At 29.4% G+C, this 13,297-nt stretch overlaps 1 protein-coding gene across 1 annotated transcript; it reads right to left on the reverse strand.

Annotated features, from left to right (window-relative positions):
* Nucleotides 1-7,195: 7,195 nt before the first annotated feature.
* On the reverse strand, nucleotides 7,196-9,926 carry LOC120273477 (probable polyamine transporter At3g13620). Its single transcript, XM_039280103.1, has 2 exons — nucleotides 9,057-9,926; nucleotides 7,196-7,863 (listed from the first exon to the last, which is right to left on the reverse strand). Exons 1-2 carry the CDS (start codon nucleotides 9,907-9,909, stop codon nucleotides 7,280-7,282), a joined length of 1,437 nt encoding a protein of 478 aa, XP_039136037.1. The 5' UTR covers nucleotides 9,910-9,926; the 3' UTR covers nucleotides 7,196-7,279.
* Between the last annotated feature and the right edge of the window lie 3,371 nt (nucleotides 9,927-13,297).

Below are 13,297 nucleotides of genomic sequence, written 5' to 3' on the forward strand. Positions count from 1 at the left end.
TAATTTAGTTATGCTTTGCAAAACTTTGTGAAACACAGCCGAGAGAATTATACTAGTTATAATTATACTTTCTTTGAATAAAGATCAATGTGTTACAAATTCATTTTTGATTTTTTTCTTCATATAAAAATATATTTAGTATTGTTTAGGTTAATAACAACAAAGATTACCATGCTACAGATATTTGTAGGCTTTAAAATATGTGGAAAAATAATATTTATCAATTCAGGACAAATTATGATATGCGTTGGGTTGTTGCAAAGTTTTCTCATGCTATAAAAATAAAAAGACGGGATGCAAATATTTATATTTGTTTTAAGATAAATCTTACAAAAATTGAAAAAATCACGATCATTATAAATTTTAAACCCATAAAAAAACCATGTTAATAAATAAATAATGGAAGTGAAATTAGGCTATTGGCTTTCTTTCCTTGACAGCAAGGAAACATGCGATAATATTAATGAAAATAATATCTTATAAGCAAAAAAGATTAACAACAAATGCTGCTTTCATTCCTTTATCGTGGATCATTAGTCAATAATGTTGCTTTAATTAATCTTATACATACTTGCATGATTTAAACATCCGAATAATGAATTAAGCCATAAGTCTAATATCAAGAACCACAAATAATATATATAACCTTGGATACCAAATTTATAAATAATTTGATTATTATTAAAGTGAGAATTATTAAGTGGAAATTATTTCAAAATAATTTATTAATAATATGATTATTTTTAAAGTGGGAATAATTGAAGTATCATTATTATTATTTTCATTAATTATTATTATTATTATTATTATTATTATTATTATTATTATTATTATAGCATGGATTATTTAAGTGAGAATTATTTTAAGTTATTATTATCATTCCTAAACTCAGAGCAATATATACTCATTGTTTTTATCAACTACCAAGTTTACAATTTTAATAATCTATATATATTGTTAGTTCCTCCGGTGTAGTTTGTGGGTATTAAGTAATACTTAAGCACTCATAGAAGTCTCACACAAACCAATAAAGAAAAGGCACACAAACAAACACAAGGAGACACACAATGTTGGTAATCCAGTTCGGCGTCCACTCGCCTACGTCTGGGGGGCCAAGCCCGGAGATAAACAATCCACTAAAAGAAGTAAAAATACATGAGTACAAACACTTGTCACTCACTCACTCAACAATGAAGATCACTACCCTCTCTAAATTATCTGGTGCTCACACACTCTTCTCCAAGAGTCACTCAAAAGTCACACCTTACAATCTACGAGCAAGGTAGCTTATATAGACGTCTCAACGTCCCAAATATAGCACATACCTCTTTTAGAATCTCCGCGGCTACTAATTTAAAAACCTTCCGAAATTAGCTGTTACAACTCCTGTTGTAACATAAGTTGCAACATGGCCCTGACTGCTGACTTGACTGAGTTTTGGTTACGTTGCGGATGACCTCAAGACCCATCAACCTCCCGGTCATGCTTAGTCCGAGTCGATGCAGCCAAATCTCCCGATCCCGACTGCCGGCAACTAGCCTACCTCCTCAGCTCCTCATCACGCAGTCCCCTCGCAAGGGGCGCACGTCCTTGTGCGTCTTCACGAAACTTGCCAAACTTAGTCTTCAATTCACCTAAATTTGGTCTTCAAAGATTCTTCAAACTTGATCTTCAATTCACACCATGAATAGATCTTTCTTTAAATAAGCTCCACCATATTTAGTCTTCAATCAAATCATCTAAATATGGTCTTGATATGATCTTGTCTTCAAATGTAATGCATTGCCAAAAATAACTCCACCAAGATCTTTAAGATAGCTTCACCATGATTTTCAAGATATTTGGTCACATGTTGTAGACTTACTAAAAATATCTCCACCATGATCTTCAAGATATTTGCCTTGCACTCCAAGTCTCCATGCCATGTCACCATGCTTGCCACGTCATCAATTATGCCTTTTCACCATGGTTGCCACGTCATCTGCCTTGGTGTCAAATCATGCCAATTTAAATAGTGCGGTTGCACTAACATATATACCTCAACTGAAGATGGTTCCGCATGTACAGTAGTACACCGTTGATGACCAAAGATCAAATTTAGACGCATGCACATGAACAAAAACCCTAATTTTAGTAAGCATAATACATGCTCTTTGTGTAAATAGTTTGATTATTATAGAACTACTTGTTAATCCTATTAAGCATAATACATGCTCTTTGTGTAAACAATATGATCATTGCTATAAGCAAAATAATAAATGTATTTTTTATTTATACTTAAATGTAATTTTTTTTAAAATTATAAGCAAGTTATTCAAATAAAAAAATAGTAAATAAAATAAACCAATATTAAATAATAATGATGATAATGAACTAATCTATTTACAATGTATAAAATGATAATAGTTATTTTAATTAAAAATATTTATGTGTATATATACAAAACAAATTATGGTTAATGGTGGGAAGTGAAATTTGAAAGGAAACACGTCTGATGTCCTAATTTTTTTAAATTAAAGCTTGCTATATTGATAGGAAAAAATAATATTTTTTCAATAAAAAAGGTTAAAAAAAATAAAATTTAGAAAAAAATAAGAATTAAAAAAAACTACAAATAAGTTATTTTAGTTATAAAAAAAAATAAAGGGTCAACATATAAACAACCAATGTTTTTGCTTTAATTGGGTCAAAATTCTAATTTTTACTTCCTCCTATTATTTTATTTATTTATTCCATTTTAAAGCTTTTCTTTGGTTTTTTGACTTATCCATTTATAAAATTTATAAAATATTAATTATTATTTTGTTAATGTAAAATTCAAATTGGAACAAAAATAAAAAGTAAAAAAATAATGGGGTTGAATGTCAAAAATCAGAATAGAATAAAAATATGGAGATCTTCATGATCAAAGCTATGCCTTTTATGAGAAAAAGGCCACATGGAAGTGTTTACAGTTCAAGAACAGTTTTAAGGGATGGTTGAGTGCCCTTCAATGGACCACCCTAAATATTCCAATATAAACTTTACTCTTTTGTACATAGATACCAAAAGTTTGGTCCATATATTTCCATGCATGACCTCCATTTATTAAAATAAAAAGATATTACTAATTTTTTTTTTAAAAAAAATGTTTCAATTTTCTTCCTTCCATTTGTAATGAGATTTTTCTATTTTAATTTAGTGTTGGATCCACAAACTCTTTAAAATACACGGGCTCTAAAATATTATGACTTACCTATAATGTCATTATTATCATTATATTTTTTTCTTATTACAAATAAAGAAAATATTTATAGTTTTAAATTTCTAAAATAGGTTTAAACCTAGATAACTCTGGGTACTTTCGCATAAAAATATTCAATTAAAGCATATAATATATGCAAAATTAATGATCTTAGTTAAATTTGCATTAAAATTTGCTATTATACGCAATTATTCTAAAATGATATAAATATTGAGTAAGTGTATTTTAAATAGTTATTAATAAGTCACATAATTAAGTTGAAATAACTTTAAAATTAATACATTTATAGTTGCACGTCAGCTTACATGCTTTATGAATATATAGAATATTTTTTAAAATAAAACTAACAACTTCTTAGTCTAGTATTGGGTCCCTTATGTACTGACAATATGACTTGCCCATATTTAAAAAAAAAAAAATCTCACAAAAAGAGAGTGAAAGCATAGTTTGGATTTTCTTTGTAAATTTTGTTATTTAACTTTTAATTTGAAGATAAGCAAATATTATTTTTCCAAAAACATATTAATAAAATTTCATTTTTACAGGAACTTGCAAGAAAAAAATATATTATTATTAGAAGGATCAAGGATGTATATATTATTCACAAGATATCCAATTAAAATTGGGGGATGGTTTTACACACTTGTTGTATTTGACCTCTAAAATTATTATAAATAATCCATAAGATCACTTATGCACTCTTTTTTACCATTATATTTTTATTTTTAAAAATAAGAAAAATAATTATAATTTTAAAATTCTAAAATAGGTTTAAAATTATGATTTTATTTTATTTTATGATTTATTTATGTACTTATATCTTTTTAACATATTTGATGATATCTATTAATTATACTAATATTAGAGCAAGTTATTACAGTGAGAGTGACTTGACTTTCATTATTACTATTAAATGAAGACTTTTTCGACGTGGTCTAATATGTAAACTTTTGAAATGGCAAATTTAAAATCATTTATGATGGATTTAAAACTTTTTTTTTTGGGCGTTTTTATTAATATTTATATTAATAGCACTGAAGGTAGAATTGAAATTCAAATTAATTTCACTTTTTTTATGGACATAATTTGTAACTTTAATAATAAAGATGACAATGAGCATGTTTTATTATAGAGTGTTATCTTGTCAGACATGAATCACTTGATTAAATGAAAATAAAGTGAAAATTTGACAAAGTTATAGTTCGGTTAAGTTAGAAAGTACAATGATGAGTTGTAAATCTAATAAACTTTATATATGAATATATATATATTGAAAAAAATGCTAGGATAATTATGTAAAAGTGTGCTATTATTAATATGCTCCACGAAAATCATATTTAGTAATATATGTATATAAATTTTTTTTTAATTTCTTGATATATCTGTATGATTAAAATTTTAATTAATTAACGAATATATTTATAATTTTTTTTTACAAATGGTACAAGTGTTACCCTACAAAAAAGTGACAAATGGACAGACATATATCATTGTACACTAATTATAATGACTTAACGGCCTCTAGAGATTTATTATGTGGGGAGTATGTTAACGCGTAGGATAATTAAGACATGTGACTGACATGTGTCCAAATTAATATAGTAATGAATACAACTCCACAATAGTAAATCCCCTCTTGTAATTTGGAGGGATGAAGAAATCTAAATTTTTATATTTACAATATAATATGTTATTATATTAAAAATTATATATAATTTATATGGTTAATTTTAAAAAAATTGTGTCAAATGGACAGACATGTATCATTGTACATTAATTATAATGACTTAACGACCTCTAGAGATTTATTATGTGGGGAGCGTGTTAACGGGCAGGGTAATTAAGACATGTGACATGCGCCCAAATTAATATAGTAATAAATACAACTTCACAATAGTAAATCCCCTCTTGTAACCTGGAGGGATGGAGAAACCTAAATTTTTATATTTATAATATAATATGGTATTATATTGAAAATTTTATATAATTTATATGGTTAATCTTAAAAAAATTTAGTTATTAATTAAATTTGTTTGGATTTAAATTTTCTAAAATAAATCAATTTGATTTTAATTTCAAACCACAATGAGCAAGATGGAGCTTCCCAAATTAAAACCAAGCCAAGCTTGGGTTCAGTCTCTATTTATTTTATTTAATATTATACGATAGAAACTTTTTCAATAATTTTTTAATGAAATATGTTAATACGAAAATACTTTTGCAAGTTGAATATTGTTTTGAGTTTTCAACCGAGATGGTAGTATTTCTAAAATATCTCATCAAATCAATAAATAAACTAAAAATTAGAAAGGAAATAAACTTAATGATATTTGGTTTAATTCATAAAATAGTAATTACAAAACCGAATACTTTAAAGATGATAAGATCATTGGATTCAAACTATGATATATATATACATATATATGACGAACCTTAACTCGCCGGGAGAGCTATAAGCCAAGCTCTTTAAATCATACAAAATTTGATTATGAGTTTTTCGTTGTTGTTAGTTAGCTAGTTACTGTATGTGCAACCTAAGAGTCTGCTACAAACTTTAGTACTATATCAGTATGTTATGATGGATGAACAACCGCTTAAACACGAGCTCATATTATTGGCTCCATAATTAGGGTATTTTTTGGTTCTGGCCTATTAAAGTTTGACATGTGTTTTTAAAAAATAGTTAATGACACATGGCAGGATGTGATGGACCAGAATCAGAAAATATTTTGGTTCTGGCACCAGATAATATGAACTCTCTTAAACACAAAAATATCACCGTTCAAACAAATCACTCACTCTTTTTAATTAGTTATCTATTCTCATTCATTCACATAAGTTCATAAATATATATATATATATATATATATATATATATATATTATCTTACTGCTAACAATCATAATATAGTTAATTACAAGCACATAAAGAGACTAGAATAACCTTGACTTAAACTCCACTGAGAAACACATCCAAAACTCGTGATGATGCAATCCTGGCCCTCCATCTTTTCGACACACACTCCTTTCACACAACTAACTTAACCGAAATTTAAAACTCATACAACCAACCAATCATTCAGATTTGAGACAAACAAATAAAAATATTCAGACAAAGGCTTTAACTGAGCTTCTCACACAACAGCTTCACAGAAATTCACTTCAAGAGCTTCAATTAATTATGCTAACAAAGGCCAGCTGGTTGATCGATGAGAAGTAGAAGTGGAAGCCACCAAGTCTTGAACTATTCAGGAGACAGCTTAATTTGGAGAGGAAGCAATTCTTTCATTGCTTATTATTATTATTATTATTATTATTATTATTATTATTATTATTAAATAAAAATAACTTAAATACCTACTAAGTTAATTCAAGTGGCAGAGGTTTGAGTTAATTAAACAAGTGATTTCAAATTCAAATTTTAGTGCATAAAAAACACTCTACATACTCTTTTTTTTTTTAAATACTTATAATTGATTTTGGTTTATGGGTAAAACAAAAACTAAAATATATTTTTTTTTCTTTGCTTTATATATATTTCTAAAAGCTTAAAATAAAATAAATTGGAAAAATATAATTTCCATAGATAATTCAGTAAAAAGTGGAATTTTGTTCTATGTGATTTATAAGGCTATATTTATTTTTTATACTAATAAGATTTATAAAGGAGTATATGTGCATATTATTTCAAATCTATGGTATCAATTAATTAAAAATAATAATGTTACACGAGGGAAATATTATTTGTTTAGAATTAGTACTCTAAGAAATATAAATCACTCAATAAATTAATGTTATTTTACCTCTATTTAATTTTACCTCTATTTATCATCTAAATTTCTATCAATTTATTGTTTTATTTATCGAATTGACATAATACAATATCTAATTGGATATACACAAGAAACCCTAGCTAGTACTATAAGTTTTGCAACTAGAAAATTATCGAGAATTGATTTAATTTATCATTAAAATATTGATACAAACTTAACCTAAAGCATAGAGTTCATAACATTATGAATTTACACTTCAAAGGTTAAAGATTAACATGGTTGACTTTCAAACCCTCAACTGAGTTGACTTCAAGACTCACATCAGTACTAAACTTAAAACACCCTTTTGACCTACAAAAAACCATGCAAAAATACAAACCAACAGCCATGAACATCAAAGCAACACTTAACAACCAAACTCTCCATCCACTCACAACCATGAGAAAAACAAGGATAACAGATGGCACGGTGCACATACTGACCACTCCGGCGATCCCCATCGGAACCTTATAAGGCCTTTTGAGCTCAGGGAGCTTAATTCTTAGTCGAATGAAGGCGGCGAACTCGATGAGCATGCCAAGACTGTAAAGGAAGTTGGCGGCGGCGATGATGTCAGAGAAGCTAAGGAAAGAGATTGTGAGAGTGATTAGAGTTGAAACCAAAATGGATAGCCATGGAGTGTTGAACCATTTGGATCTTTTAGAGAGTGCTTTGGGGAGGAGACCAAGCTCTGCCATTCCTAAGAGTTGGAAGGTGTTACTACTGAGTTGAGCTTCATAGAGTCCAATGGCTGATAACACTGCTCCTGCTTGTGTCCATATCTTTAGCCATTTCCCTCCTATCATCCCTTTTTCATAAGATAAACCATTCTTAGGGTTAGGGTTAGGGTTAGGGTTAGGGTTAGGGTTAAGGTTATTATCATTTTCTTGTTGCATGTATGAAGAAGAAATTAAGAAGAAAATGTTATTAATGATTGATGGTTATTAATAATAATGACAACACCAAAGGAATAAAGCAGTTGGTATTTCATTCTCATTTTAATCCATAAGTTCAAGGGTTCGAATATATCCCATGGCTTGTCTTGTCCTTGTCTCTTGAAAAAACTTTTTAATAAAAAACATTTTATAGTTTATGTGTATATGTTCTCATGGCTTCCATGAATATATGTCAAATTCTTAGTTAAGGGCATTCCATCATTATTTGCTTGTACATGTAGAGTATATCAACTTGATATTATTATTTAAGCATATATACATGCCATTAATTATTTTCTCTCTTACTAAAGGGGGTTTGTTTTAAAGAAGAATAATGAATAGATTTTTTAGATTTTGTGTGTGTATATATGTCCTTGTAAAAAAAATATATAATTCTTTATATAGCCCTGTAAAATTACATATAATATGGTTACGTAGATATCTTACATAGTCATATTTATTTGTTTGTTCTTTGTATATCTCTTTGATTAATATTTAGAAGTTAACTCGTGATTTTATATTAAAAAAAAAAAAGATAAAATCTATCATTTGAATTTTATTTATCTTAAAAAATTAAACGATGAGCCTAATATTTTTATAAATATATACTCTTTCTCATCAAACTATTTAATATTTTATTATAAAATACCTAAAATATTTAAAGAAACCAACCTTCTACCCTGCTCCACATTTTAAAACTAAAATTTATTTTTTTAAAATAAAAAAAATCAAAATCAGTGTTAGTTTTTTTAAAAAAAAAAAAATATGAAAAATCCAATAGTATATTCTTACAAGATAACATGAAAATTGGGTTGTAAACCCACTCCCACACCATAGAGGAACTCTCCACCTCACTTACGCAAAATATATGAATATCCAATCTCTTGCATTGGAGTACGTGCATACATTATTCATTGGGTTACCTCAATTTTAATAAAATAAATGCTAGTTATTCCACAAACTTTGTTATATGTTATTATAATAATATAATATATTTTAAATAATGTGCGAAAAAACAATTTTGGTCAATAATAATAATATTGCATGGTTTTTTTAGGCTAATTACCTGCAGCGTCAGCAAAGAAGCCATCACTCCATTGATCATCGGAGACGGCGAGGGCGCCGGTGACGGCGAGCAACGGAACAAAATAAGAAACACAAGTGAGTACTCCGGCGACGAGCATGGCTACCGGAAAAGTTCTCTGAGGGTCCTGAACCTCGCCGGCGAGTGTGCTGGCATTGTCCCAATAATTCAAATTCCAAAACAAAGTGTTCAAATAAAGCCCCCAGTCAACCTTCTTCCTCACCGCCGTCCACCTCGCCGGAACCACGGCCGGAGAAGCCATGAACGTCATGAGAACGAAGGGAAGAAGGGAGATGATTCCAAGAGCAATGGCGAAGTAACCGACGACAGTAAGACCAGTGAAGTTAATGAAAGAGAGAAGGAGGATGAGGAGGGTGATGAAGAGAGAGCGGTGAGCGCCGGAGGTGAGAGAAGGGAAGGTGGAGGAGAGGTAGTCGGAGCAGAGGTTGGGGAAGGTGGCGCAGTTGATGGTGGAGCTGAGGAGTTTGAGAAAGCCGGTGAAGGAGGCGGTGAAGGGGGAGTTGAAGGCTTGGAGAGCCCAGAGAACAAAGCCAGAGTCGGAGGAGGAGAAGGCAGAGGTGAGCTCGGAAGTGATGAGAGCTTCAGGGAGGCTGCAGAGGAAGGGAATGAGGAGGAAGCCAGCAAGGGATAAGAGAGGGCCGGCGGCGTGGACGGTGTTCTCGGCGCCGTAGGGGCCGCCGGAGACTTGGAAGTAGATGATGAAGATGAGAGGAAGGAGTGTGAGGTTAGTTTTTGTTTGGGGTTTTGTTGTTGGAGAGGTTGAAGATGGTGGTTGTGGGGTGGGAGTGGTGTGGAGTTGGATTTCTTGGTCCATTTTGGTGGTGGATATAATGTGAGTGGGAGGTGGTGGAAGGGAGTTGGGAGAGAATATATATAGAGTGGATTGAAGAGAAACGGAAGAGTTTTATATAAATTAATAAAATTAAATTAATTTACTTTCATACTCTATATATATGGATTAATCCTTTATGTATGTCTATAGATAATTAAAAAATCTTTAGATGTCTATTATCGGTCGTTAGATCTTCATCCAACTGTTAACATTGATTAATTACTGTTTGGACATCCATAGATTTTTTATCTATAGACGTCTTTAAAAGATGTAAATTGTATATATATATGCTATAATTTTGATCCATTGTCAGTGATTTTTTGGTTTACTAACATCGGTAATTATGTATAGAATATTTATATTTTGTAAAAAAAAGTAGTTCTTATATATATATATATGACTGGGACTTGACTATATTTTTTTTTAGAAAGTCATAACGTCAAAATCAATTCTGGTAAAATATTAAGAGTCTTAATAGAAAGGGATCATTATTTATTTATTTATTTATTTTTGAGAAACATAGATAAATTATATTCTACATTGTTGATAAAGAGAACTTTCATTGTTGATAAAGAGAACTTTTATGAGTTCATCAGAACTTTTATCTTAACTTTTGACTTAAAAGAATGAAATATTATATAGTGGTTGGTGCTATATTCTAAAAATTTAGTTATTATTAGTTTGAAAATATATTATATTGTCAACGATCATTTGGTCTATTGACATCGGGTACTTTACGTAGGATGTTTACCTCAAGTGTCGAGCGTGGCTCTCCGTGTTCGATCATCGCAAGGTGAAGGCACGGTTCGGTGGTGAGCGCTGCTCCTCACGTGTTCGTCAAAATATATATATATATATATATATATATATATATATATATATATATATATATATATATATATATATATATATATATATATATTATATTATATTATATTAATAATTAGTTATATAAAAATTTAATTATTTAAATACATATATTTTACACTGATTTTTTTTAAAAAAATTATTAATGTCAGTAAACAATTATCATTATTATTATTAATTTTTAGAATTTAAAAATATTTAATTATTATATATATTAAATTTAAATTTAAATTAATTTAAATAAAAAATTTCTACTTCTGTTCAATATTTAGAAAATAATTATTTTTACCATTCACTCTTATATTTCAACTAAACATCCTTTATTCTCACAAGGTCAATTAAGCTACCGTAACTAGTGCACTTCTGTGCCCACTTATCTTTTGTTTTGTCACTTGTAAATTTTGTTAAAAATAAATATAAACTTTGTGTGCGCTAATTGAATATTTTTAAAAGATTAAAAATCATAATTAAAATAAAAGATGGATCAAACTTGAAAAGTCAGAAGTACTTTTAATCAAAATACTTGTATACTTATTTTTTGGGTTTGAATTGGGTTTCTTGTTTATGGAGGTTTAAAGTTCAAAGCTAAATAATAATAATAATAATAATAAATAGATAAGGGGTTGAATGTAAAAAATCAGGATAGATAAAAAAAAATATCAAAATCTTTAAAATCAAAGCTTTGCCTTTTATGAGAAGGGACACACGGAATGGATTTTTTCAGTTCAAGAGTAGTATATATACTTGATTTAAGGGATGGTTGAGTACCATTCAATTGTCCACCACCCCGAATATTCCAATATAAACTTTATGATTTTATTCATATATACCAAAAGCTTGGTCCATATATTCCTATGCATGTCCTCCATTGATTAAAATAAAAAATATTATTATATATATATATATATATATATATTACAATTTTCTTCCTCCTATTTGTAATAAGATTTTCCTTTTTTGGTGTTTGGCCCACCAGTTTCCTAACATACACAGGCTTTAAAATATTATGATTGATCCATAAAATCATTTATGTAATTTTTCTACTATTATATTATTCATTACAAATAAGGAAAAAAAATTATGATTTTAAGTTTATAAAATAGGTTTAAACTTAGTTAATATTTTGCATAAAACATATTTCAAGGAAAGACGATTATTTAATGTTAAAATCCTGAAAAAAAAAATTATGATGCTTGGTATGCAAAGAAAAGTATCGATTATAATTCATTGAAAGTCGCATTTCACTATTTGATAAGTGAGTACTTTTCATGAGATATTTAATTAATTTCTTACCTTTCAACTAGTTAACTAGTTAATTATAAAACGTTAATATATAACCATAATAAATTTAACTATGTCTCAATTCTCAAACATGAAACATATATTTAATCATATTCAAGTTTTTTTTAATATTTAATTATAATTTGGTATTTTCTATTAACTTTTGATTTTGAAAACTTGATATTGTGTTGAAAAAAAAAAAAGAAGAAAAGAAGTACATTGAAAAAACAGAAAAAAGAGAGAAGACAAAAGCGAAGAAGATAAATTGAAGAAATTAAACCGCAACATATATAGAAATATAAAAGTATTTGTTAATATATTTTATTTATGGATGATAAAAATATGGAAAAATTACTGTTCACCCCTCGTAATTTTCAAAACTTCCCAAAAACCCCCTCCTACTTTTGCACACCCCGGACTGCCCCTTCAGTTAGTGTTTAACTTCCCTTTTACCCCCTACCGCTCACTTCAAATGGGTCCATGTTGTGAAATCCCATTTTTGGCCCCGAAAATGGTGGGAAAGGAAAGCGCCAAAATCACATCATGTTCAACCTTTTGAAGGGCTTTCTGCTTTGGTTTAACGCTTTAAATATTTTTACTAACATGTTTAATAATTATCATATCCGTGTAATACTTCCCATCTCCGCTTTAACGTTGTCTTTACATGTATAACTATTCATATTAACGTGTAAATTCTCAAAGTCTCTGCAGTAAAGCGGTGATCTTTTTTTGTTTGATCCCGAATTCCTGGCAGTGGCACGTGGCGGTGGCAAGGTTATGGTATCCCGTGCATAAGAATTAATGACGGCATTAAAATTTATGACGCAGTAACATAATTTTCCGAACACCCGTTCGTTCTCATCGACCAATGTCGGCCATCGTATGCTTTAACTTTTTTTCTCGGATATGAAGAGTCACCGCTTGTGGAATTCACACCATAAATAACCAGAAAGAACCCTCCCGATGGACAACCACTCCTCGTCGTCCTCATCATCCTCCTCCTCCTCCCTCCTCGTCCCTCCTCTTCCCATGGACAACCACTCTATCTCGAAAGGATGTTTCGTGAACCTTCTTCCTTATCTTGAGAATCATTTAGCCGCAATCACGCAACAAGTTAAACTATCTTTTCCTGCCCAAGTCGAAATGCTCTCACTGGTTGATTAATAAATCGGATATGACACATTGGTCGAATTATCTGTTCGGAGGTGATCGTTGGGGTGAG

Source organism: Dioscorea cayenensis, chromosome 12, assembly GCF_009730915.1.
Source record: "Dioscorea cayenensis subsp. rotundata cultivar TDr96_F1 chromosome 12, TDr96_F1_v2_PseudoChromosome.rev07_lg8_w22 25.fasta, whole genome shotgun sequence".
In the NCBI taxonomy this organism is placed as follows: domain Eukaryota; kingdom Viridiplantae; phylum Streptophyta; class Magnoliopsida; order Dioscoreales; family Dioscoreaceae; genus Dioscorea; species Dioscorea cayenensis.